The sequence below is a fragment of the Microcaecilia unicolor genome, chromosome 3 (genome assembly GCF_901765095.1).
Source record: "Microcaecilia unicolor chromosome 3, aMicUni1.1, whole genome shotgun sequence".
Classification (NCBI taxonomy): domain Eukaryota; kingdom Metazoa; phylum Chordata; class Amphibia; order Gymnophiona; family Siphonopidae; genus Microcaecilia; species Microcaecilia unicolor.
Window position 1 is genome coordinate 402,650,453 of NC_044033.1, and position 24,546 is coordinate 402,674,998.

The window sequence follows — 24,546 nt, forward strand, 5'->3', positions numbered from 1 at the left end:
TTCGCAAGAAGTCGAAGAAGCATCGACACCGGTCCCCTTCCCGTGTCGGCACCGAGAGCTCTGGGTCGCCGAGGGAGTCGGCACCCAGCAGGCATCGGCACCGAGAGGACCGCTCCCCCTCTGTCCAAGAGGTGTCGATGCGCTCCACTCTGGACAGCCCGGAACAGCCTCCACGCCCGGAACAGACTCTGACATCGACGCCTGCATCGACCTCCATGCCTTTTTCTGCAGCCGCTCTGAACGAGAGCCTCCGGGCCGTTCTCCCAGAGATCCTGGGAGAGCTGTTGCGCCCTACCCCTCCGGTACCGGGGGTGCTTGCGCCACTGGTACCGTCGAGCGTGGCGCCGGCTGGTCCATCGCCCGGGGTGAGGTCTCCGGCGTCGGTGCCGCGTGGGGTACCGACTGCGGTCGCCTCCCAGGAAGGCTCCCCGACTACGTCAGCGGAGGGAGCTTCGCCGGTGCGGGCGAGGGAGTCTACCTCTCAACGCCTCCACCGTGGCCGTGGTACCACGGAGTCGAGCCGGGCACGGTTGCAGACACAGGTTCGTGAACTTGTGTCTGACACCGAGGGTGAGGCCTCGTGGGAAGACGAAAGAGACATCAGATATTTCTCTGACGAGGAGTCTGAGGGTCTTCCTTCTGATCCCACTCCCTCTCCTGAAAGACAGCTTTCTCCTCCCGAGAGTCTGTCTTTCGCTTCCTTTGTCCGGGAGATGTCTACGGCCATCCCCTTCCCAGTGGTTGTGGAGGACGAGCCCAGGGCTGAAATGTTTGAGCTCCTGGACTATCCTTCTCCACCTAAGGAAGCGTCCACAGTACCCATGCATCATGTCCTAAAAAAGACATTGCTGGCGAACTGGACCAAGCCTTTAACTTTCCCCCACATTCCCAAGAAGATTGAGTCCCAGTACCGGATCCATGGGGACCCAGAGCTGATGCGCACTCAGTTGCCTCACGACTCTGGAGTTGTGGATTTGGCCCTAAAGAAGGCCAAGAGTTCTAGGGAGCATGCTTCGGCGCCCCCGGGCAAGGACTCTAGAACCTTGGACTCCTTCGGGAGGAAGGCCTACCATTTTTCTATGCTCGTGGCCAAAATTCAGTCTTACCAGCTCTACACGAGCATACACATGCGGAACAATGTGCGGCAGTTGGCGGGCTTGGTGGATGCGCTCCCCCCTGAGCAAGCCAAGCCATTTCAGGAGGTGGTCAGGCAGCTGAAGGCGTGCAGAAAATTCCTGGCCAGAGGGGTGTATAACACCTTTGATGTTGCGTCCAGGGCCGCTGCTCAAGGTGTGGTGATGCGCAGACTCTCATGGCTGCGTGCCTCCGACCTGGAGAATAGAATCCAGCAGCGGATTGCGGACTCGCCTTGCCGTGCGGATAACATTTTTGGAGAAAAAGTCGAGCAGGTGGTAGAGCAGCTCCACCAGCGGGACACCGCATTCGACAAGTTCTCCCGCCGGCAGCCTTCAGCCTCTACCTCTACAGGTAGAAGATTTTTTGGGGGAAGGAAGACTGTTCCCTACTCTTCTGGTAAGCGTAGGTACAATCCTCCTTCTCGACAGCCTGCGGCCCAGGCTAAGCCCCAGCGCGCTTGCTCTCGTCAGCAGCGTGAGCCTCAGCAAGGCCCCTCAGCTCCCCAGCAAAAGCAAGGGACGAGCTTTTGACTGGCTCCAGCAGAGCATAGCCGACATCCAAGTGTCAGTGCCGGGCGACCTGCCAGTCGGAGGGAGGTTGAAAGCTTTTCACCAAAGGTGGCCTCTCATAACCTCCGATCAGTGGGTTCTCCAAATAGTCCGGCAAGGATACACCCTCAATTTGGCCTCAAAACCTCCAAATTGTCCACCGGGAGCTCAGTCTTACAGCTTCCAGCACAAGCAGGTACTTGCAGAGGAACTCTCCGCCCTTCTCAGCGCCAATGCGGTCGAGCCCGTGCCATCCGGGCAAGAAGGGCTGGGATTCTATTCCAGGTACTTCCTTGTGGAAAAGAAAACAGGGGGGATGCGTCCCATCCTAGACCTAAGGGCCCTGAACAAATATCTGGTCAAAGAAAAGTTCAGGATGCTTTCCCTGGGCACCCTTCTTCCCATGATTCAGGAAAACGATTGGCTATGCTCTCTGGACTTGAAGGATGCCTACACACACATCCTGATACTGCCAGCTCACAGGCAGTATCTGCGATTTCAGCTGGGCACACGTCACTTCCAGTACTGTGTGCTACCCTTTGGGCTCGCCTCTGCGCCCAGGGTGTTCACAAAGTGCTTGGCTGTAGTAGCAGCGGCACTTCGCAGGCTGGGGGTGCACGTGTTCCCATATCTCGACGATTGGCTGGTGAAGAACACATCCGAGGCAGGAGCCCTGCAGTCCATGCAGATGACTATTTGCCTCCTGGAGCTACTGGGGTTTGTGATAAATTATCCAAAGTCCCATCTTCTCCCAGTGCAGAAACTCGAATTCATAGGAGCTCTGCTGGATTCTCGGACAGCTCGCGCCTATCTCCCAGAGGCGAGAGCCAACAGCTTGTTGTCCCTCGTCTCGCGGGTGCGAGCGTCACGGCAGATCACAGCTCGGCAGATGTTGAGATTGCTGGGCCACATGGCCTCCACAGTTCATGTGACTCCCATGGCCCGCCTTCACATGAGATCTGCCCAATGGACCCTAGCTTCCCAGTGGTTTCAGGCTGCTGGGGATCTAGAAGACGTGATCCACCTGTCCACGAGTTTTCTCAAATCCCTGTATTGGTGGACGATTTGGTCCAGTTTGACTCTGGGACGTCCTTTCCAAATTCCTCAGCCACAAAATGTGCTGACCACGGATGCGTCTCTCCTGGGATGGGGAGCTCATGTCGATGGGCTTCACACCCAAGGAAGCTGGTCCCTCCAGGAACGCGATCTGCAGATCAATCTTCTGGAGTTGCGAGCGATCTGGAACGCTCTGAAGGCTTTCAGAGATCGGCTGTCCCACCAAATTATCCAAATTCAGACAGACAACCAAGTTGCCATGTACTACGTCAACAAGCAGGGGGGCACCGGATCTCGCCCCCTGTGTCAGGAAGCCGTCAGCATGTGGCTCTGGGCTCGCCGTCACGGCATGGTGCTCCAAGCCACATATCTGGCAGGCGTAAACAACAGTCTGGCCGACAGGTTGAGCAGGATTATGCAACCTCACGAGTGGTCGCTCAATTCCCGTGTAGTGCGACAGATCTTCCAGGTGTGGGGCACCCCCTTGGTAGACCTCTTCGCATCTCGAGCCAACCACAAAGTCCCTCAGTTCTGTTCCAGGCTTCAGGCCCACGGCAGACTGACATCGGATGCCTTCCTCCTGGATTGGGAGGAGGGTCTACTGTATGCTTATCCTCCCATACCTCTGGTGGGGAAGACTTTGTTGAAACTCAAGCAAGACCGAGGCACCATGATTCTGATTACTCCTTTTTGGCCGCGTCAGATCTGGTTCCCTCTTCTTCTGGAGTTGTCCTCCGAAGAACCGTGGAGATTGGAGTGTTTTCCGACCCTCATCACGCAGGACGAAGGGGCGCTTCTGCATCCCAACCTCCGGTCCCTGGCTCTCACGGCCTGGATGTTGAGAGCGTAGACTTTGCCTCTTTGGGTCTGTCATAGGGTGTCTCCCGCATCTTGCTTGCTTCCAGGAAAGATTCCACTAAGAGGAGTTACTTCTTTCTGTGGAGGAGGTTTGCCGTCTGGTGTGACAGTAAGGCCCTAGATCCTCGCTCTTGTCCTACACAGACCCTGCTTGAATACCTTCTGCACTTGTCTGAGTCTGGTCTCAAGACCAACTCTGTAAGGGTTCACCTTAGTGCAATCAGTGCATACCATTACCGTGTAGAAGGTAAGCCGATCTCAGGACAGCCTTTAGTTGTTCGCTTCATGAGAGGTTTGCTTTTGTCAAAGCCCCCTGTCAAGCCTCCTACAGTGTCATGGGATCTCAATGTCGTTCTCACCCAGCTGATGAAACCTCCTTTTGAGCCACTGAATTCCTGCCATCTGAAGTACTTGACTTGGAAGGTCATTTTCTTGGTGGCAGTTACTTCAGCTCGTAGAGTCAGTGAGCTTCAGGCCCTGGTAGCCCAGGCCCCTTACACCAAATTTCATCATAACAGAGTAGTCCTCCGCACTCACCCTAAGTTCTTGCCAAAGGTTGTGTCGGAGTTCCATCTGAACCAGTCAATTGTCTTGCCAACATTTTTTCCCCGTCCTCATTCCTGCCCTGCTGAACGTCAGCTGCACACATTGGACTGCAAGAGAGCATTGGCCTTCTATCTGGAGCGGACACAGCCCAACAGACAGTCCGCCCAATTGTTTGTTTCTTTTGATCCCAACAGGAGGGGAGTGGCTGTAGGAAAACGCACCATATCCAATTGGCTAGCAGATTGCATTTCCTTCACTTACGCCCAGGCTGGGCTGGCTCTTGAGGGTCATGTCACGGCTCATAATGTTAGAGCCATGGCAGCGTCGGTAGCCCACTTGAAGTCAGCCACTATTGAAGAGATTTGCAAAGCTGCGACGTGGTCTTCGGTCCACACATTCACATCTCATTACTGCCTGCAGCAGGATACCCAACGCGACAGTCGGTTCGGGCAGTCAGTGCTTCAGAATCTGTTCGGGGTTTAGAATCCAACTCCACCCCCCTAGGCCCATGTTTGTTCTGTTCCAGGCTGCACTCTCAGTTAGTTGGTAAATTTTTTAGGTCAATCTCAGTTATGTCCTCGCCGTTGCGAGGCCCAATTGACCATGGTTGTTGTTTTGAGTGAGCCTGGGGGCTAGGGATACCCCATCAGTGAGAACAAGCAGCCTGCTTGTCCTCGGAGAAAGCGAATGCTACATACCTGTAGAAGGTATTCTCCGAGGACAGCAGGCTGATTGTTCTCACAAACCCGCCCGCCTCCCCTTTGGAGTTGTGTCTTCGTCTTGCTACATATGAGACTGGCCGGCACGAGCCGGTTTCGGGCGGGAAGACGGCCGCGCATGCGCGGTGCGCGAGGGCTAGCAATGGCTTTTGCTAGTGAAGTTTCCGATTGGAGGGGCTGCCGTGGACGTCACCCATCAGTGAGAACAATCAGCCTGCTGTCCTCGGAGAATACCTTCTACAGGTATGTAGCATTCGCTTTTAATACATATTTATAATTTTTAGTCAGCTATTATATATTTGGCATTTGTGTTCTGTTTGTGTGTGACCAAGGTATTCTGTTAGCATGAATTTTCTATGTAGCATTCTGTAGTAATTTGGTTTGTTAAGCTTTCCCAGTAGTGGAGGGGATATTCGTGAGGGGGGAGTGAAGACGGGTTTTGTTTGTAATTTATAAAACAACAGTTGTACAAAATATTATTTTTTTTAATACTTTAATAAAACGATTTAAATAGAAAATCATAACTGTTTAAGGCTTGTGTGAATGGGATTAGATCACACTCGTGGGGACTGGTACAAATTTTGTCCATGTGTCATTCTCAACTCTGTACTACCAATCTTGTACTCATCTATGTATCTGCACTTGACCCCTCGGCTACATAGTAAGCTGTGTTAAAGCATTAACATATCTATGTTGTTTGAATGTTTTGCTTATTAGATGTTTCATTAGTATTATGCTGACTTTGTATTATATCTCTGTTTGAATTTCAATGCTGTTAAATTTGTGTATAGTTTTGATACTGTTTTTATAGTAGTCCTATTAGGTTTTAGTTCGCTGTTCTCAAGTTTACCTCATTTATTGTATTCATGTTTATATTTGGCTATTTGTACTATTGTAAGTTTTATGTTAAACTGTGTCTGCTGTACCCCACCCATGGGTGAACGTCTTCATAAAGTAGGTTAATAAACCCCCAAAAATAAATAAAATAGAGTCTTGGTGGGGACAAAGAGAGGCTTTGGGAGTATGCGAGAAAAAGGGAAAAGATGGAAAGTTATCCGGGGTGGAGTTATGGAGAACAGAAAATACCAAGAGGGACAGTGCTTTGGGTGGGGGGATGGGAAGGGCTCAGTAATGAAAAGAGACTGTGCCTGGAGTGGGGAAATGTGTTTTGGGGATGGAAAGGAAGAGAGTGTGAAAGAGACTTGGTGAGGAGGGAAGAAGAGTGAGAGGGTGTGCCTGTGTCAGGTTGAGGTACTTGAGACTGAATGCTTGTGCCACAGCAAATGTTTTGTTGATTTCTACTAGTACATAATAAAACAATAAAATATATTAACAAATATAAAACAAAGCATAAATAAAATATATGGGTATTCATAGACATATATGCATATAAATAGGTATAGATTAGTATGATCTAGTACAGATGCTTTTGATGGAATCTTGAAAAAATATTTTTTGTTTGGTGTTAGTTTACATACAGTATTACTTAATTTGATAAAAGTAACAATTCACGTAAATAAATATGCTAACATATGCCAAATACTAAAGACCAGTTTGATCAGTGTAAAGGAGTTCTTGTCCCTTGACTTACCTGAATGAGTAGTAATTATAAACAGAGTAGCTCTTTCTTAGTACGTGAACAGTGCACTAGATGCAGTAAATTTAGGGTATCCAGCAATGATGGGCTGAGGTCATAATAACAATTAAGATATTGTAAATTTAATCTACTTATGTCACTGCTGTTGCTTGGCTAGCTGTGAGTGTACATTGATGAAAATTCAATTGCAGTGGTTTTGGAATGCTACTAGTGATCCCTCAAAAGTAAGACTGGTTAGTGTTTCACACTTTTTAAAGGGGGCTCTCTTCAGGATCCCATGAAACACTTAAACATCCATTGGAATATAATTTTAATACTTTAAAAGTAAAAGCTGCAGTAATTAAGTGTGTTCTCCATGTTCTGTCTGCATTGTGTTTCCATGGCAATAGGGCTCATTTTTGAAAGAGAAAATTTTTAAACAATTGGCATAAATTTTCAATTGGGCTCGTCAAAATGTCCAAAACTAAAACATTTTGAGCTGTATGTGTTTTAATAACTACTAAGCATGACCAGATGACTACTGGAGGAATAAAGAAATGACCCCCTCCCACCCACCAAAGATGTGAAAGAAACAGTACATACCAGCCTCTGTGTACAGCCTCAGATGTTAAGACCAGTCCTATTAGAGCAGCAAGCAGGTCCCTGGAGTAGCCTAGTGGTCAGTGGAGAAGGGACCCAGGCCCATAGTCCACTCTAAACCCACCAAAAACCTACTGCCTGCACATATAGGTGACACTTGCAGACATAAGGACTATTGTAGTGGTGTACAGTTGGGTACAGTATAAGGGGGTAAGGGGTGAGATGTGTACCTGGGAGCTGTTATGTGACATCCACTGCAGTGCCCCCTAGGGTGCCCCAGTGCTCTGCTGGGATGTCTATGTGGCCAGTCTACTAAGAATTCTGGCTCCTCTTACATTCTCATTGCTTGAGTTTACTTTTTTTTTTCCCGAAAATGGACCAAAAAGATAAATGCACAGAGCACAAGCACATCTAGCAAGCGGCCATTTTTGAACAAAAAAGATAGATGTTTTGCTGTTTCAAAAATCACTTTATTTGCCACCAGGATTCTGGACATTTGAGGAAAACATCCAAAGTCAGGCTTAAATGTCATATTGAAAATGCCCCCCCCCCTCGTGTTTTTCAGAGCTACTACTTTTTACAGCTTATTTGTTTATATATGTATGTAGTAAAGTTTGTTAACTGCCTTTATGAAGAGATTCATCCACGATGGTGTACAGCACAATGTCAAAGATCTGAGTTTGGAACACAAAAATAAACATTGTAGTTTTCCTCCTTAATGTCATTATTTTTTAGAGCAGGGATATTTTTGTTTTAATGTGAATTGTTCATCATATAATAGACCTTCTCAGAAAGCTTTGTTGATAGTGTTTCATGTCTTTAAGCCTCATTTTATCCTGTTGTGATATATGTTTGTTCAGATGGGTATTAATATTCAAGATGTGATCAATGATGAATCCAATAGTGTTAACCATGTCCGCCTTTAATTCACATCTTGGGTAAAACAGTGTGCTTGAGGTTTGACAGAACATGGTGCATTTTATCCAAAAGTAGTTCTGAAATCTACTTTAGTGATTTGCATTTCCCATTGGCAGTAAGATCTTAGGTAAGTTGTTTTGTTTCTGATTATATTACTCTGTTCTTTAGGCGTCTTGCTGCTCTTCAAAAGAGGAGGGAACTTCGAGCTGCAGGGATTGAGATTCAGAAGAAGAGAAAAAAGAAGAGAGGAGTGGACTATAATGCAGAAATCCCATTTGAAAAGAAACCTGCCCCAGGCTTCTATGATACATCAGAAGAAAACCATCAAGCTCTTAATGCAGACTTCAAAAGGCTACGGCAGCAAGACCTTGATGGAGAGCTCAGATCGTAAGTTTAACACACATTCTCTCACCTAAAGCATGTTTCCAAAGAATGGGATAGCTTTGTGCACAGAGAGGAACTGAACATAAGAATAGTCATATTGGGTCAGACCAATGGTCCATCACAGCTACCTGGCAGAAACCCAAATAGTAGCAACATTCCATGCTACCAATCCTAGAACAAGCAGTTGCTTCCCTATGTCTATCTCAATAGCAGACTGTGGACTTTTCCTACAGGAACTTGTTCAAACCTTTTTTAAACCCAGATATGCTAACCGCTGTTACCACATTCTCCAGAAACGAGTTCCAGAGCTTAACTATTTGTTGAGTGAATAAATATTTCCTTCTATTTGTTTTAAAAGTATTTCCATGTAACTTCGTTGAGTATCAGTTCTGTTGTTTATATCCTGCTTAAATCAACCACGGAATCAAAGAGGGTTACATAAAAGATACATCATTTTAAACAGGACCTAGATATTTGCCAAACAAATGGTATTTTAGAGCCTTCCTAAACATGTAACAAGTAGGAATAATTTGGACAGAAACAGGTATTATGTTCCAGATCTTACAAGATTGATACGCAGACAAAGCTATCGTGAAAGTGCTTAAGGCAGTGGTTCCCAAACCTGATCCTAGAAACACCCTAGCCAGTCAGGTTTTCAGGATATCCACAATGAATATTCACGAAAGAGATTTGCATGCAGTGGAGGTAGTGCACGCAGATCTCTGTCATGAATATTCATTGTTGATATCCTGAAAACCTGACTGGCTGACCTGCAGAACCAGGTTTGGGAGCCACTGGCTTAAGATGTATATCTTAAGCTAAAGGGAATCCAAGTCTTAACAGAAGGAAAGGTTAACATCTGAGCATGAGGAATAGGGCAGCAGCCACTAATAATCTTATAAACCAGACAAGCCACCTTAAAATCCACCTGAGTTCTTACCAGTAATCAGTGAAGATCCCTCAGCAAAAGGGATACCTGATTATACTTGCTATATTTGTATAGCAGTTTTGCTGCAGTGTTCTGTATCAGCTGGAGCATATTTAATTTCTGTATCAGCTGGAGCATATTTAAATGCTTTTGATATATACCAGCATACAGAACAATGCAATAATCAATTGAGAGAAGATTATCATTTGAACTATAAAATAAAACTGATCTGGAAAGAAAAATGAACTCACTGCCCTCAATTGACGTAGTTTAAAGAATAGGGGGCACACAATGAAGCTAGAAAGTAGTAACTTTAAAACAAATCGGCGTGTAATTAAACTCTGGAATTTGTTGCCAGAGAATATACTAAAATCGGTAGGTTAGCGGGGTTTAAAAAAGGTTTGGATGGCTTCCTAAAGGAAAAGTTCATAGACCACTATTAAAATGGACTTGGGGAACATTCTCTGCTTATTTCTAGAATACTGATCAAATCACATGGCAAAATTCTACTAAACTTAATCCAATATATAATACCTCAATTAGTAGAAATTATGATGTGTATATTATTGCTGTAATTACTTCTTTATCTCTTTGTTAGGGAAAGTCTCATACAGTCATAGGGGTCTTTTCTGCACTCTGCCAATTGTGGCGTGCCCCGATTTTATGACAAATATAATCACAGACAGTCCCTTCCTCCACCCTCTTTTTTCTCCTTTTTTTCTTTACAAATTTTCTATTTTGTGACTTTTTTTCCTTATGTATTCTTCTTGGCGGAGTGCAGAAAAGACCCCTATGACTGTTAGCTGCATTGAGCCTGCCATGAGTGGGAAAGCGCGGGGTACAAATGTAACAATCAGTATGAGACTTTCCCTAAGAAAGAGATAAAAAAGTAAATACAGCAATAATATACACATCATAATTTCTACTAATTGAGGTATTATATTTCTATAATAAGCAGCATAAAATGTATTGAACTGTTTTGGAATCTTGCCAGTTACTTGTGGCCTGGATTGGTCACTGTTGGAAACAGGGATGCTGGGCTTGATTGACCTTCGATCTGGCCCAGTATGGCAATACTTATGTACTTATAATATCTTTTTACTCGGGCTATTTATCTGATGTTCCATGATCATCTGGGAATCAAGTATAAAACCCAGTACCCTTGATGAAGTCTCAAAATTAAGTATCTCTCCAAAACTTAAAGAAATTGTTTTGGGTATATCCAACAAAGTATCACAAAAATAAAGTAATTTAGTTTTAGCTGTATTTAACTTTAATTATTAGATGCCCAATTATGAGTCTTGTTGATGCAGTCTAGTATTAACTTATAACCCTCTTAACATCCAGAAGAAATGGGAACCAATATAATAATGTCCACAGAGGAAGAAATATGATATAAAGATGAATCCATATAAGACCCCAAAAAGCTCATAAAGATGCTAAATAAAACTGGGGACAGTGGTGACCCCTGGGGTTCTCCATAATTGGGTGAGCAACCGTTCAAAAAAGCACTATTTTTTTTGACACTGTACCTTCTATTTTTCAAAAAAGCCCTTGAACCAATCAAAACCTACCCCATAAAGTCCAACAAGCTCACTCAACTTTCTTAGTGATAAGTATGGTCCATAGTGTCGAACATTCCGGACACATGAAATTGAAGCAGAACAGATAGTATTTTTTGACTTACCCTGTTTCTCTGAAAGTAAGACATCCCCCGAAAATAAGACCTAGTAGAGGTTTTCCTGAATTGGTAGATATAAGGCCTCCCCCGAAAGTAAGACCTAGCAAATTTTTGTTTGAAAGCAGGGCCGCCCCCCCCCCCCCCCCCCCCCTCCATCGCTCCCGGAACTAACCTTATGTATAAACTGTTTTTATTGATGAACAGACTTCAATACAGACATATTAAACGCACACAGTTTGTAATTGTACTAACATTTCTGTTACAGCAACGTATCTTACATCGTGTCTGTCCCATCACTTTTTTTAACGTTTGCCCCCTCCCCCCCCCCCAACAACAACCTCTGAGTTTTGAGCTTCATACTTCATGTTAACAATTTCTGCCGTACCTTATCCATTACCTTAATCCACTTACACGAGGGGCTTATAACTTCATTATAGCGTTCCTAGCCTATTGAGTACAGCACTTCTGGCTTTATGAGATATGTTTTGCAAATAGAGATTCCAAACATTAAGAAATGTCTTTCTTCTCCTCACCCGGAACTAACCTTAAACGCCTCCTTTCACCTTCGCAGCAAGCAGCAGCAGGGCAGACCTCGCCTTCTGTGCCCCGCCCTCGCGGATGTTACGTCAGGCAAGGGCGGGACACGGAAGGAAATAGTGGCCTGCCCTGCTGCTGCTTGCTGCGAAGGTGAAAGGAGGCGTTTAAGGTTAGTTCCGGGAGCGACGGAGGGCGGGCGGGCCAACCCCGATGCTTCCCGAAAAATAAGACAGCCCCTGAAAATAAGACCTAGCACATTTTGGGGGGCAAAAATTAATATAAGACAGTGTCTTATTTTCGGGGAAACACGGTAGTAGCAATTTCATCTTAGATACTAGAGTCAGCAAGAATAGTTCTGTTCAGGATTCTGTGTAATACATAAGAACGTAAAAATAGCCATACTGGGTCAGACCAATGGTCCATCAAGCCCAGTATCCTGTTTTCCATACAGTGGCCAAGCCAGGTCACAAGTACCTGTCAGAAACCCAAATCATGGCAACACTACATACTACAAATCCCAGGTCAAGCAGTTGTTTCCCATGTCTGTCTCAATTGCAGACCATGGACTTTTCCTCCAGGAATTTGTCCAAACCTTTTTTTAAACCCAGATACACTAACCGCTGTTACCAAATCCTCTGCCAAAGAGTTCCAGAGCTTTAACTATTCGTTGAATGAAAAAATATTTCCTCCTATTTGTTTTAAAAGTATTTCCATATAACTTCCTTGAGTGTCCCCTAGTTTTTATACTTTTGGAACAAGTAAAAAATCAATTTACTTCTACTTGTTCTACACCACTCAGGATTTTGTAGACCTCAATCATATCTCCCCTCATCCGTCTCTTTTCCAAGCTGAAAAGCCCTAACCTCTTTAGCCTTTCCTCATACGAGAGGAGTTCCATCCCCTTCATCATTTTGGTTGCTCTTCTTTGAACCTTTTCTATTTCTGCTGTATCTTTTCTGAGATACGGTGACCAGAACTGAACGTAATACTCAAGGTGTGGATGCACCATGGAGCGATACAAAGGCATTATAGGGTTTTCGGTCTTATTCACCATCCCTTTCCTAATAATTCCTAGTTGCTTTTTTGGCCACCGCCGCACACTGAGCAGAAGATTCCAGCATATTATCTACAATGACACCCAGATCTTTTTCTTGAGCGCTTACCCCCAAGGCTAACCCTATCATCAGGTAACTATGATTCGGATTATTCTTTCCAATGTGCATCACCTTGCATTTGTCCACATTAAATTTCATCTGCCATTTCGATGCCCAGTCTTCCAATTTCCTAAGGAGTTCCTGCAATATTTCACAGTCCATACGTATTTTAACAATCTTGAATAGTTTTGTATCTGCAAATTTTTTGTGCAATATTTCACAGTCCATACGTATTTTAACAACCTTGAATAGTTTTGTATCTGCAAATTTTATCAGCTAACTCGTTCTGATTTCCATATCATTTATAAATATGTTAAATAGTACCGGTCCCAATACAGATCCCTGCGGCACTCCGCTGTTCACCTTCCTCCATTGAGCGAAATGACCATTTAACTCTACCCTCTGTTTTCTGTTCAATAACCAATTACTAATCCACACCAGAACCTTGCCTCCTATACCATGACTCTTTAATTTTCTCTGGAGTCTCTCATGAGGAACTTTATCAAAAACTTTCTGAAAATCTAGATACACTACATCAACTGGCTCACCTTTATCCACATGTTTATTCACGCCTTCAAAGAAATGAAGCAAATTGGTGAGGCAGGACTTCCTTTGGCTGAATCCATGCTGACTCTGTCCCATTAAACCATGTTTGTCTACGTGTTCATAGTATCCACTATTTTGCCTGGCACCAACGTCAGGCATACCGGTCTATAATTTCCCGGAACTCCCCTAGAACCCTTTTTAATAATCGGCATCACGTTGGCCACCCTCCAATCTTCAGGTACTACGGACGATTTTAATGACAAGTTACATATTACTAACAGCAGATCAGCAATTTCAGACTTGAGTTCTTTGAGTACTCTTGGATGTATACCATCCGGTCCAGATGATTTACTACTCTTTAATTTGTCAATTTGGCTCAGTACATCTTCCAGTCTCACCAAGATTTCTTTCAGTTCCTCTGCATCATCACCCTTGATAACCAATTCCGGTACAGGCAGATCTCTTACATCTTCTTCCGTAAAGACAGAAGCAAAGAATTCATGCAGTTTCTCCCCTATGGCCTTGGCCTCCCTGAGCGCCCCTTTTGCTCATTTGTGATCAAACGGTCCCATGGATTCCCTTCCAGGCTTTTTGATGTACCAGAAAAAGTTGTTACTGTGAGTTTTAGCCTCTGAGGCAAGTTTCTCCTCATATTGTTTTTTTTAGCCTTCTTTATAATGCTTTGCATCTGACTTGCCAGTGCTTATGTTGCTTTTTATTTTCTTCATTTGGGTCCTTTTTCCATTCTTTGAAGGACAATCTTTTGGTTGTAATGGCCTCTTTTACTTCACCTTTTAACCATGCTGGCTGATGTTTTCTCTTCTTTCCACCTTTGCAAATACGTGGAATGCATGTGGACTGGGCTTCCAAGATGGGATTTTTGGATTTATTTTTTATTTATTTGTTGCATTTGTATCCCACATTTTCCCACCTATTTGCAGGCTCAATGTGGCTTACATAGTACCGTTAGGCGTTTGCCCAGTTGGTTGATAACAAATACAAAGTTGTATAGTGATCAAATGAGGTATATGTGGGGGTCCGAAGGGATGAAGGTTGTGTGTTGTCCAGTATAATCATTAGTCATGTTGTGCTTTGGGTGAGGAGGTTTATGTAGGGTCGTTGGGGTCCATGCCTGATTTAGAGTCCTAACCTTTGCAGCCGATCCTTTTAGTTTATTTTTAACCATTTTCCTCATTTTACTATAATTGCCCTTTTGAAAATTTAATGCATGTACAGTAGATTTCCTAACTAGAGACTATCTGTTAATGTTGTGGTACAAAGTTCAAGTTTTAAAACTAGGGAGAAAAGAGTATGGAAATTAGTTGATAAAATTTGCTTATTTATAATTTTATTCTGCTTATCACTAACTTACAATTCCTCCTTTAAACCCCAATCTTTAAGTTCCCAAAGCACAAGACAAAATAATGTTCACTTACCAGAGAAATGTCCTCTTGTCTCAGAACTTCTCAGAAAGAAAGTTTAGTGGGACCTTTCCTCTTTATATAGTTTTGAATCTAAGGGGACTGCTTCAACAGACCCTTTCAAGCTAACTCAGTAATCAGATTGCCCTTAGTAACCTCTGCAAATATTCTACTACTTCACACCTTAATTAACACATAGTTCAGGTCAGTGACAGTGCTACCTCTCCAGCAACCAGAACAGAAAATAACTGACTTTTAGAGCAAGATTTGAGCTTTCCTACTATCCTTTTAAAGTTCTTTGGTTGTTAAGTGTCTACCTCTATCTAGAAAAAGTTTCCGTTTAAAACTATGGGAAAAGTGTCTACTTCTAGAGAAAATTTTAGTTTAAAACTATGAGAAATGGGTTCACAGACCTTTGTATTATTCTCCTACAGTGATTATGGCTTAATTATTATCTTTTGAGACATGAGGCTAAGTACCTTCTAGCATTAGAGAAACAAGGGCCGCCTTACCTTAATGAAATAATCTTCTGGTTTAGGCAGTTTTATCTCCTCTCTTTTGGGGCATGTTTGTCAGTGCAAAGTACCTGTTGATAATTAATCTATCTGTCCTCTTTGTGCATACTTCAGTGGCTGAGGCTATTCCATTTCATTTGGAGGTGGAGGTGCTGAATTAAGAGTCTCCTCCTAGGGAGGTTGTGACTGTCCCTCTCCATGAGGTGCTCAAGGAAGTCTTCAGTAGGAATTGGGAGTCCTGTCTGTCGATCCCTGTCCTGCCCGAGAAGATCGACACGATGTATTGGATCCACAGCACACCTGGTTTTGAAGGCCCCAGTTGCCTCATAATTCCATGGTGGTGGAAAAGAAGCTAGGACCTTGGACTTGGGAGGAAGATGTTCCAGGCCTCAGTGCTTGTGTCCTGTATAAATTTTACCAGCTTATTACAAGCATGTACTTGCGGGACTCTGTGCAGAAGCTGCAGGACTTCTCAGACTCTCTCCCTCCGGAACAGGCTGAGTTGGTATGCCAGTTGGCCAAGCAGCAGGTGTTCTTGGCCATGGGCACCTACGACAGCTTTGTAGCAAGTATTCTCCGAGGACAAAAGGCCTTATATTCTCACAAACCCTCCCACCTCCCCTTGGAGTTGTCTCCTCTTTTTATTTTCCTTTTTTTAATGCTGTAGTATGTAACTGCGGTAACTGCGATTTTTCGGCGGGTGGGAAGGCACCCTTGTATACGCAGTGGAGTGCGTCTCGTCCTCCACAAAGATGTGTTAAGCTTGTCTATGCTACAGACTGGGTAACGCTGTAGCTATTTGCATTACCCAATTGTGAGAATAGAAGGCCTGCTGTCCTTGGAGAAAACCTGTTACAAGTAAGTATCTTCACTGTACAGTCTGATATTTTTATAAAACAACTTAAAGCCTTGCTATTTAAGCAGGCTTATGATTAAGATGTTTAATATCCTGCATTCTAATTGTTGATGTATGTTAGGTTTTAGTGGAGAGGGTGATTTGCAACTTTACAGGGTTAAAGGAGTGAAGGAGTAGCCTAGTGGTTAGTGCAGTGCACTTTGATCCTGGGGAACTGAGTTCAATTCCCACTGCAGCTCCTTGTGACTCTGGGCAAGTCACTTAACCCTCCATTGCCCCTGGTACAAATTAAGTACCTGAATATATGTAAACCGCTTTGAATGTAGTTGCAAAAACCTCAGAAAGGCGGTATATCAAGTCCCATTTCCCTTCCCTTCCCTTTTATTGTATTTATTATTGTGATTTGTATTATTTGTTATATGTTTTAAGATTATGAATGTTTTGGATGTAGTCCCTTTTAGGTATAGACATGTTATAAATGCAATAAATATATTTGATTATACAAGCAATTTACCTTTTACAGAAATCACTTAATATTCCATAGGCTGCCTACAGAGAGCTCTCTGAGCTCAATGTGTACTATGGAAAAGATTGCATTTGAATCATCAAATAATCAGCTGCTCCTAAAGAAATATGTATTGTATATAACAATCTATAATTAAAAGGATCATCTAGTGCTGACATCAGCAGAAAATAACCACTGTGTATCAAGGGAACAATCAAACATCTTGCAAAGACCGTCTAATTCTGGTCTCATATAAGAAACCCCAGAAAACGCACCAGCACAATAAGGGTAAAAGATTACTCTATAATTAAAAGGGTCATTTAGTACTGACCTCATCATTAGGAATGCTGTATAATCAGGAAAAATACATTAAGACAAGGATCATCTAGTGATGGTTGTCAAAAACCTTGCCAAGAGAGACCTTTTGAAGGTTTCTCTAATGACCATGCATGAGAAAGTTCTCTTAGGCTTCTGCGACTGGCGTCATGATTCTTGCAGTTGTCCAGGTCTCTGAGTAAGTTAAACCAACATTTCAACTATTGTGCTGTGGCTTTCTTCAGAGTATTCTGTCAGGCCTGCAGTTTGTTCTGGAAGTTTGTTGGCGCAGTTCTGATTCTGGAGGGGGGAGGAATTTCTATAGTTCATATTCTGAAACTATGGAAGGTGGGAAAAAGACATTTGTCTTTGAAACCAGTCCTTTTTGTGCTAAATTTCTTTTGACTCAGCAGTTGCAATAATTTAAGATGAGCCCTTTGTCTCCATTGAAGTTATTTGGGTGTCTGTATTTCCTCTTTGATTCTTCTCAGTCTCCAACAGTCTTCTTTCTCCAAGATTTTTATGTCCTTATATCTAATCATATGACCAGTTGCCTAAGCATGGATTGCTACAGCTAATTTTTCAGTGTTACAGAGCTTGTGGTGTCTCATATGCTCTTGTAGCCTTTCCTTTACGATGCATTAGGTTTTGCAAATGTATGATTTGCTGCAACTGCATGGGATTTCATACACCCCAGGGGTTTGGTGCATAGATAGCTGGTCTTTTCACATATGTGAGTGTTGATGCCAGCTTCTGTGATGCACTGTATGCTGTTCTGATGCTATTCTTCTTTAGCAGTTTACCTGTGTGATCCGTCCCTCCTTGGACATAGGGAAACACTACAAGTTTTTGTTCTGTCATGGGGTCGCCAACTAATGGTTATTGGTTATTGTTGATTTCACAGGTTGGGTTGTCCAGAAGTTTAGGGCTTGAGAAGTGGCCTTTCTGCTGTAGCTATTTGCTAAGAATGTATCCCGGAGAGTGTCCTTTTCTTTCTGAACATTGTGTGAGTCGCAAACTCTTAGTGCTGTGTTCACTAGTATATGTAGGACACCTCTTTTTGTGGCCAGATGGTGGTGGGGTTCTACATATAGGTAAGTTAGTATGGGTGGGTTTTCTGTATACAGTGTGACCCAAGCTTCCATCTGTCCACTTTCTGATCATGACGTTTAGAAAGGGAAAGCATCTGTTGATCTCAGTCTCCATGGTGAATGTTATATTGGATTGGCTGTTATTCAGATGGTTTAGAAAATCACAGATTCTTTTCCATCTTTGGGGGCCAGATGACAAATATGTCATCTACATAGACATAGAAACATGACGGCAGATAAAGGCCATATGACCCATCCAGTCTGCCCATCCTCTGTAACCCCTAATTCTTCCTGTTCCTAAGCGATCCTACATGCTTATCCCATGCCTTTTTAAATTCTGGAACAGTCCTCGACTCCACCACCTCCACCGGGAGGCCATTCCACGCCTCCACCACCCTTTCTGTGAAATAATACTTCCTTAGGTTACTCCTAAGCCTATTCCCTCTTAACTTTGTCATATGCCCCCTCATTCCAGAGCTCTCCTTCATTTGGAAAAGGCTCTCTTCCTGTACATAAATGCCCTTGAGATATTTAAACGTTTCTATCATGTCTCCTCTCTCCCTCCTCTCTTCCAGCATATACATGTTGAGGTTGATAAGCCTGTCCCTATAATTTTTGTATTCAAGACCGCTTACTAATTTCGTAGCCGCCCTCTGGACCGACTCCATCCTGTTTATATCTTTCCGTAGGTTTGGTCTCTAGAACTGCACGCAGTAATCCAAATGAGGCCTCACCAGAGACTTATACAACGGCACTATCACCTCCTTTTTCCTGCTGGTCATGCCTCTCTTTATGCACCCAAGCATCCTTTTGGCTTTGGCCGTTGCTTTTTCTACCTGTTTGTGGATCCACAGTTTGGGTTGTTGGGGGCTGGCAAATGCATCACCTTGAGTATTGCGTTCAGTTCTGGTCACCGTATCTCAGAAAAGATACATCGGAATTAGAAAAGGTTCAAAGAAGAGCGACCAGAATGATAAAGGGGATGGAACTCCTCTCATATGAGGAAAGGCTAAAGAGGATAGGGCTCTTCAGCTTGGAAAAGAGACGGATGAGGGGAGATATGATTGAGGTCTATAAAATCCTGAGTGGTGTAGAACAAGTAGAAGTAAATCGATTTTGTACTCGTTCCAAAGGTACAAAGACTATGGGACACTTGAGGAAGTTACATGGAAATACTTTTAAAACAAATAGGAAGAAATATTTTTTCACTTAATGAATAGAGTCCATAGTCTGCCATTGAGACAGACATGGGAAAGCAACTGCTTTCCCTGGGATTGGTAGCCTGGAATATTGCCACAATTTGGGTTTCTGCCAGGTACTTGTGACCTGACTTGGCCACTGTTGGAAACAGGATCCTGGACTAGGAAGACCATTGGTCTGACCCAGTATGACTACTCTTATGTATGTTCTTATTTTTCACTCAAAAATTAATTAAGCTCTGGAACTCATTGCTGGAGGATGTGGTAACAGCAGTTAGTGTATCTGGATTTAAAAAAGGTTTGGACAAGCTCCTGGAGGATGAGTCCTGGGATTGGTAGCATGGAATGTTGCTGCTATTTGGGCTTCTGCCAGGTACTTGTTTCCTGGATTGGTCACTGTTGGAAGCAGGATACTGGGCTAGATGGACCATTGGTCTGTTCCAGTTTGGCTGTTCTTATGTTTAGACCTCACAGCATACCCTGAAAAAAGCCACTGCATGATGGCTTGAACATCATTTCAACTTACTCAGATGCGGCAAGATCCAGACAACTGTAACAATCATGCATGAGAGAGATTTCCAAGCTTATTATTGCTATTGTATTGCTATTGTATCCTCAAAACCTGACCTGTTAGTAGGCCTTGAGGACAGAAAGTGTAGGCCAAGTTTATATTTGCTATGCCGCCAAGCCTAACTGGCAGATCTAGGTGTTGTACAATAAAATCAAAGTTATCAGAAAGGAACTACAATATTCGATAGGAAAATAACCAGCTTACAGGATGACAAGTATACAGAGGATTAATCACACTGAGTAGGGAAGGAGGAAAAAGAAGACTTTGGGGGGGGGGGGGGGCTAAAAGCAGAGAACAATTAAGGAGGGATAGTAGAAAGGCAGAGCTGAATAGGGAATAATGCAAATGGGGTGGGGGGAGGAGCTACAGCATCCGGCCCTAAAGCTGCTATACACCAGATGAACCAAAGGCCTGGACAAAGAGCCAGGCCTTCAGGCCAGCTTTAAAATTCTTGAGTGAAGGTTCTGTGCGGAGATGCAAATGAAGTGAATTCCAATGGAAGGTAGCAGCAAAGAAGAAATCACGATGTCTTGTTATTTCTGATTGTAATGACTTAGGACCAGGTAAGACAGGCAGTGGTCAATCAGGGAACAGAGAGGACTGGCCGGTGTGATAAGGAAGAGGCTATCCTACCCTGGTTAGGCCCCTAGAGGGCGCTGTTCCCCTAAAATGTCCAGGGAGAAGGGCTGGGTGAGTCACTAAAGGGAGCCAGTAAGGGGATGTATAGCTGGAGGTCGCTAGGACCGGGGAGAGTCCTGGGGGTGGAAACAGGTGCAGCAGGTTAGGGGCTGGGTCCTGTTTGGCCATTAACCACTTAATACCCCCCCTGAGTTGTGAGGGGGAAAGGGAGAGCTAGCCGCTGCAGAAGAGAGCTGGTAGCTGAGGCAGGAAGATCCCCATGGAAAGTACTGGCTGAGCCCTATGGCCTGGTGGTGAACTGTGTGTTACAAAGAAGGACTGAGTTAATACGGCTGGGGTAAGAAGGCCCTAGAGTATCAAGAATAAGAACTGTGTGCTACAAGGAAGGACTGTGTGTCCAGGACTGAGTTAGTACTAAGCCCAGATGCCTGTGTGGGAGGGCTCAGGGGGAAGAAATCTGTTGGGTATTGAACTGTGCAAGAAGAAATGTTTAAGCTGGAAGATTGCACTGAGTAGGAAGAAATGGTTAAGCTGGAAGAACTGTTTAAGCTTGTGAAAGTGTTTTAGCTAAAAGAAGTGTGCCCCAGAGGCTGGAATAAAGATTTGTATGAGAAAATCCTGTTGATGAGACCTGACTATGTTTGCCTTTTTGAGAACCAGGTCACCCCGAGTAGAAAGGGGTAGTAGACTAATTTGCATAAAATCTGCATACTGAGAACCAGCTCACCCTGAGTGAAAGAGGGACCTGGGATCCTGAGGTGGGAGCTTCATCTTCACAATAGCCTCATCATTTTCACACCGGTGAATATGGAATGATGAGGAGGATAAATATTCAGGGAGTCCTAGCCTATGTGCCTTAAAAGCAAGTATAATCAGTTGGATGGGAAGCCAGTGATACTGTTGGAACAAAGGCGAAACATGGTGTCGGCAGTGAGCATGGCATAGCAAACAGATAGCTGTGTTTTGTAGGAATTGTAGTCACTTAATGGTAGTCTGGGTGCAACCAAGATAAACAATATTACAATAGTCCAATGAAGTTAGAAGCACTAGGATTAGTGAATGGAAAACAGATGAAGTATCGACTCACTGCACATAGTTGATGAAGGATGAAGGACCCTGCTTTACATATATTGGTGGCTTGAGGTGCAAATTTGAAACTTGAATCAAATATAATTCCTACATAGCGGAATGAGTCCGCTGGCTGAATGGTGGAGCCAACGAAGTTCAGAGGGACAGACGAAATAGAGAGACCTCCCTGTAAACCCATGATCAGAGCCCTTGAGTGTGTGAAGCAAATGTGCTCGCGGGATCTGACCGCAACTAGCATGCAAATGCATGCTAAGCAGGGCTTTTTTCCGGAAGTAACATGCAAATAGCAGACCACTATATAGGAAGGGCTGCCTATGCTCAGAGAGATTTATTCTTTCCTGGTGCTATGAGGTGTCACATACTTGTCTATGGAAAACATGTTACAGGTAAGCACCTTTTGTTTTCTCTCTCTCTGACTTTTGTCAGGATTTCCTTTGATAAATATTTCTTAGTTTTCTCTGTTTTGAATTGCTTTCCTTTCTGGATAAGTAGTATTTAAACACGCTTCTTAACCACTTGTGGCAATTGTGTTTTGGCAGTGAAAAAGAAAGTAAAGAACGCAAGAAAGACAAGCAAAATATCAAAAGGAAAAAAGAATCAGATTTGCCATCAGCCATTCTCCAGACCACTGGAATTTCAGAGTTCACTAAAAAGCGCAGCAAGTTAGTGCTTCCTTCTCCTCAGGTGAGTGCTAGCAGATAAGCATAGTCCATATGTAAAGGTAAAACATCAGGAAGAGAAACTCCTTGCTTGAAGCTGAATTGCACTGTACCAGATAAATAAAAAGATGGAATTTTTAACAACCCTAGCTGTCAGAGAACGTAATTAATGTGTTCATGTTGTTCAAAGTAAATTGAGTTCTCACAAAGAACCAAATAGTAAATAATGGTGACTGACAATGCTAAGGTGCATGCTAAAGTGCTTAAAGAAATTTTTACCTTCTGTGAACTATTACAGAAGTACATGCTGCAAGCAGTGATGCCTTCTGTCATTTACAAATGGTACCCAGTCCTTATTACTGAATTTCTTTGACAATTGAGCACCTGTGCTTATGGTGACACTGCTTATGTCAGAGATTGCAAACAGCTCATGTCAGCTTGGAACCAAAATTTAGATGTGGAATATCCCGTAAAAATTAATATAAAGGAATATAGAACAACCTCTTGGTGGAGGTGATGAAGACAAGGATGTATTTAAATTGAAGAAATCATGGGACAAGCACTGAGGATCTTTGAGGGAAAGCAGTTGATTGTAGAGCTGATCAGTTGGTTTGGATGAACAGACTGGATAGACTTATGGTCTTTTTCTGCAGTTATATATTATGTTTCTGTGTTTATCAGGTGAACTTTAACTGGATATACAGTGGATCTCTATTTAATGAGCAGGGGAATACTCTGAAATCTTGATTTGTCAGAGTGATGTTAAAGATTCCCAAGTCATTTTTTTGAATGTCAGGCTTTTATGGACTGCCTACAGTTTTTTTTTTTCCTAAAAACGTTTACAGTAATTTTATTATTGTAGTTATTTAAGAAACTCTGGGGGAAATTCACTCTTTTTCCTCATGGAATAAACTGCAGTTTTATTGAGTATAAGACAAAACAAAGTTTAGTCACTTGTAGTAGGTGTTCTCCAAGGACAACAGGACACACATTATCATATGTGGGTGACATCTTCACACAGAGCTCGGCATGGGTGCTACCCAATGTTCCAGAATCTTCAAAAGACTTTGGCAGCACTGTGCAGTGCATGCGCTGGTGCTTTCCTGCCCAGCTCGCTCACATGGGACTGGTAGTCAAGTAAGCAGTCAAGGTGGTGTCTCTTAATTCCTCATCTGTGCTGCTCGAAGGATGCCATGCACAGGCACTGGCACAGCTTCCTTAGGGGGTATCCTTCATAGTCAAATGCATCCAACATTTCAGCCCTGGGTTCATCTTCAACCTCTAAATCAAAGGGGACGACCATAGCCATCTCTGTCAAAAAAACTGACAAAGGAGAGCTTCTCCAGGGGGAGACTTTCTTTTTCTTGAGGTGGGGAGGGGTCTGAAGGGAGATCAAGGGAGCTCTCCTCCAAGAACTCTGCTGGTTTGACCTCAGACGCCCAAGAGTGGTCTGAGCCACACTTGGTGAAATAGTCCTGAGAAGGCTGAGTCTTCGGATGCCTTGGTCTGCTGGACTCGTATTCAGATTCTTAGCAAGAGTGCTTAGGGACGGATCATTTCTTGGACATCAGGGGAGTTTCCTTTCTCTGATAGGCTGAATAGGAGCAGTGTCTCTTCCCGCACCAGTACCTTTTGAGGCACCGGTGTTGAAGAATGGGTGACAGACAGAGAATGGGCCTCTAGGATCATTTGGGGTGGAGCTATGGTTGGCATTGTAGCTTTTGAGGTTTTGGCATCATGACAATCCAATTTGTGCTCCAACTCCTCCTGCAAGGGGGCCCTGAGCCACTCCTTTGGGGCAAGCATCAGTAAAGGCAAAGCTGATGTTGTGGGGACAGCCTTTGAGGGTGATGAAGCTGAAATGGAAGGATGGTGGTGGTGAGGAGACTGGTGCATTGGCATCAACTCCACGAAGGGAGAATGATCCTCTCAGCACCAATGCTTCTCGGGTATCGATGGTGCTGATTCTTCAGGCACTATGCTTCAAGATGGTCTGAAGTCTGTGCTCCTTCACCTTCAGTCAGTGCATGACAACAAGATCCCTGGCATGTCCTCAGTGTTGGGTCCAATGCTGCTGTATCCTACAGGACCCTACCGGTGCTCAATGTCGAGGCAGAGGGAGATCACCTTGCTGCCGGTGGACCCCAGTGTCCAATGCAGCTCCGCCACCCATGGGAACTGATGTCAGTGAGCGCCAAAACTTTCTCACGCTGGGCCTCACAACTCTTTTTTTTGTTTTTTTTTTCTGCATTTTAGAACAGAGGAGACAAGACATTGGTCAGGTCCTAGGCACGGCAAGCACCAGTTTTGAGGGTCAGTCACAGAGATGACTTTGCAGCACAAAGAACACCCTCTTAAAACCACTGGGAGTTTTAAGGGACATTGAAGCAAAATCAAGGGCTCGGGACATCAATGCAAAGATCAAGTGGCTCAATTTTTTTTCAAGAAACAAAAAAAAAAAATACCCAATGGGTGCTCAGGCCTAAGAGGAGTGATGG

The 24,546-nt window shown here is 43.9% G+C and overlaps 1 protein-coding gene across 1 annotated transcript in view; it reads left to right on the forward strand.

Annotated features, from left to right (window-relative positions):
* CDC5L (cell division cycle 5 like) overlaps window positions 1-24,546 on the forward strand; it is a 253,851-nt gene that overhangs the window by 97,943 nt on the left and 131,362 nt on the right. Inside the window, exons 6-7 of the mRNA XM_030198760.1 lie at window positions 8,127-8,345; window positions 21,929-22,073. Of these exons, the coding sequence (XP_030054620.1) occupies window positions 8,127-8,345; window positions 21,929-22,073 (364 nt within the window). The remainder of the gene's footprint in view (window positions 1-8,126; window positions 8,346-21,928; window positions 22,074-24,546) is intronic.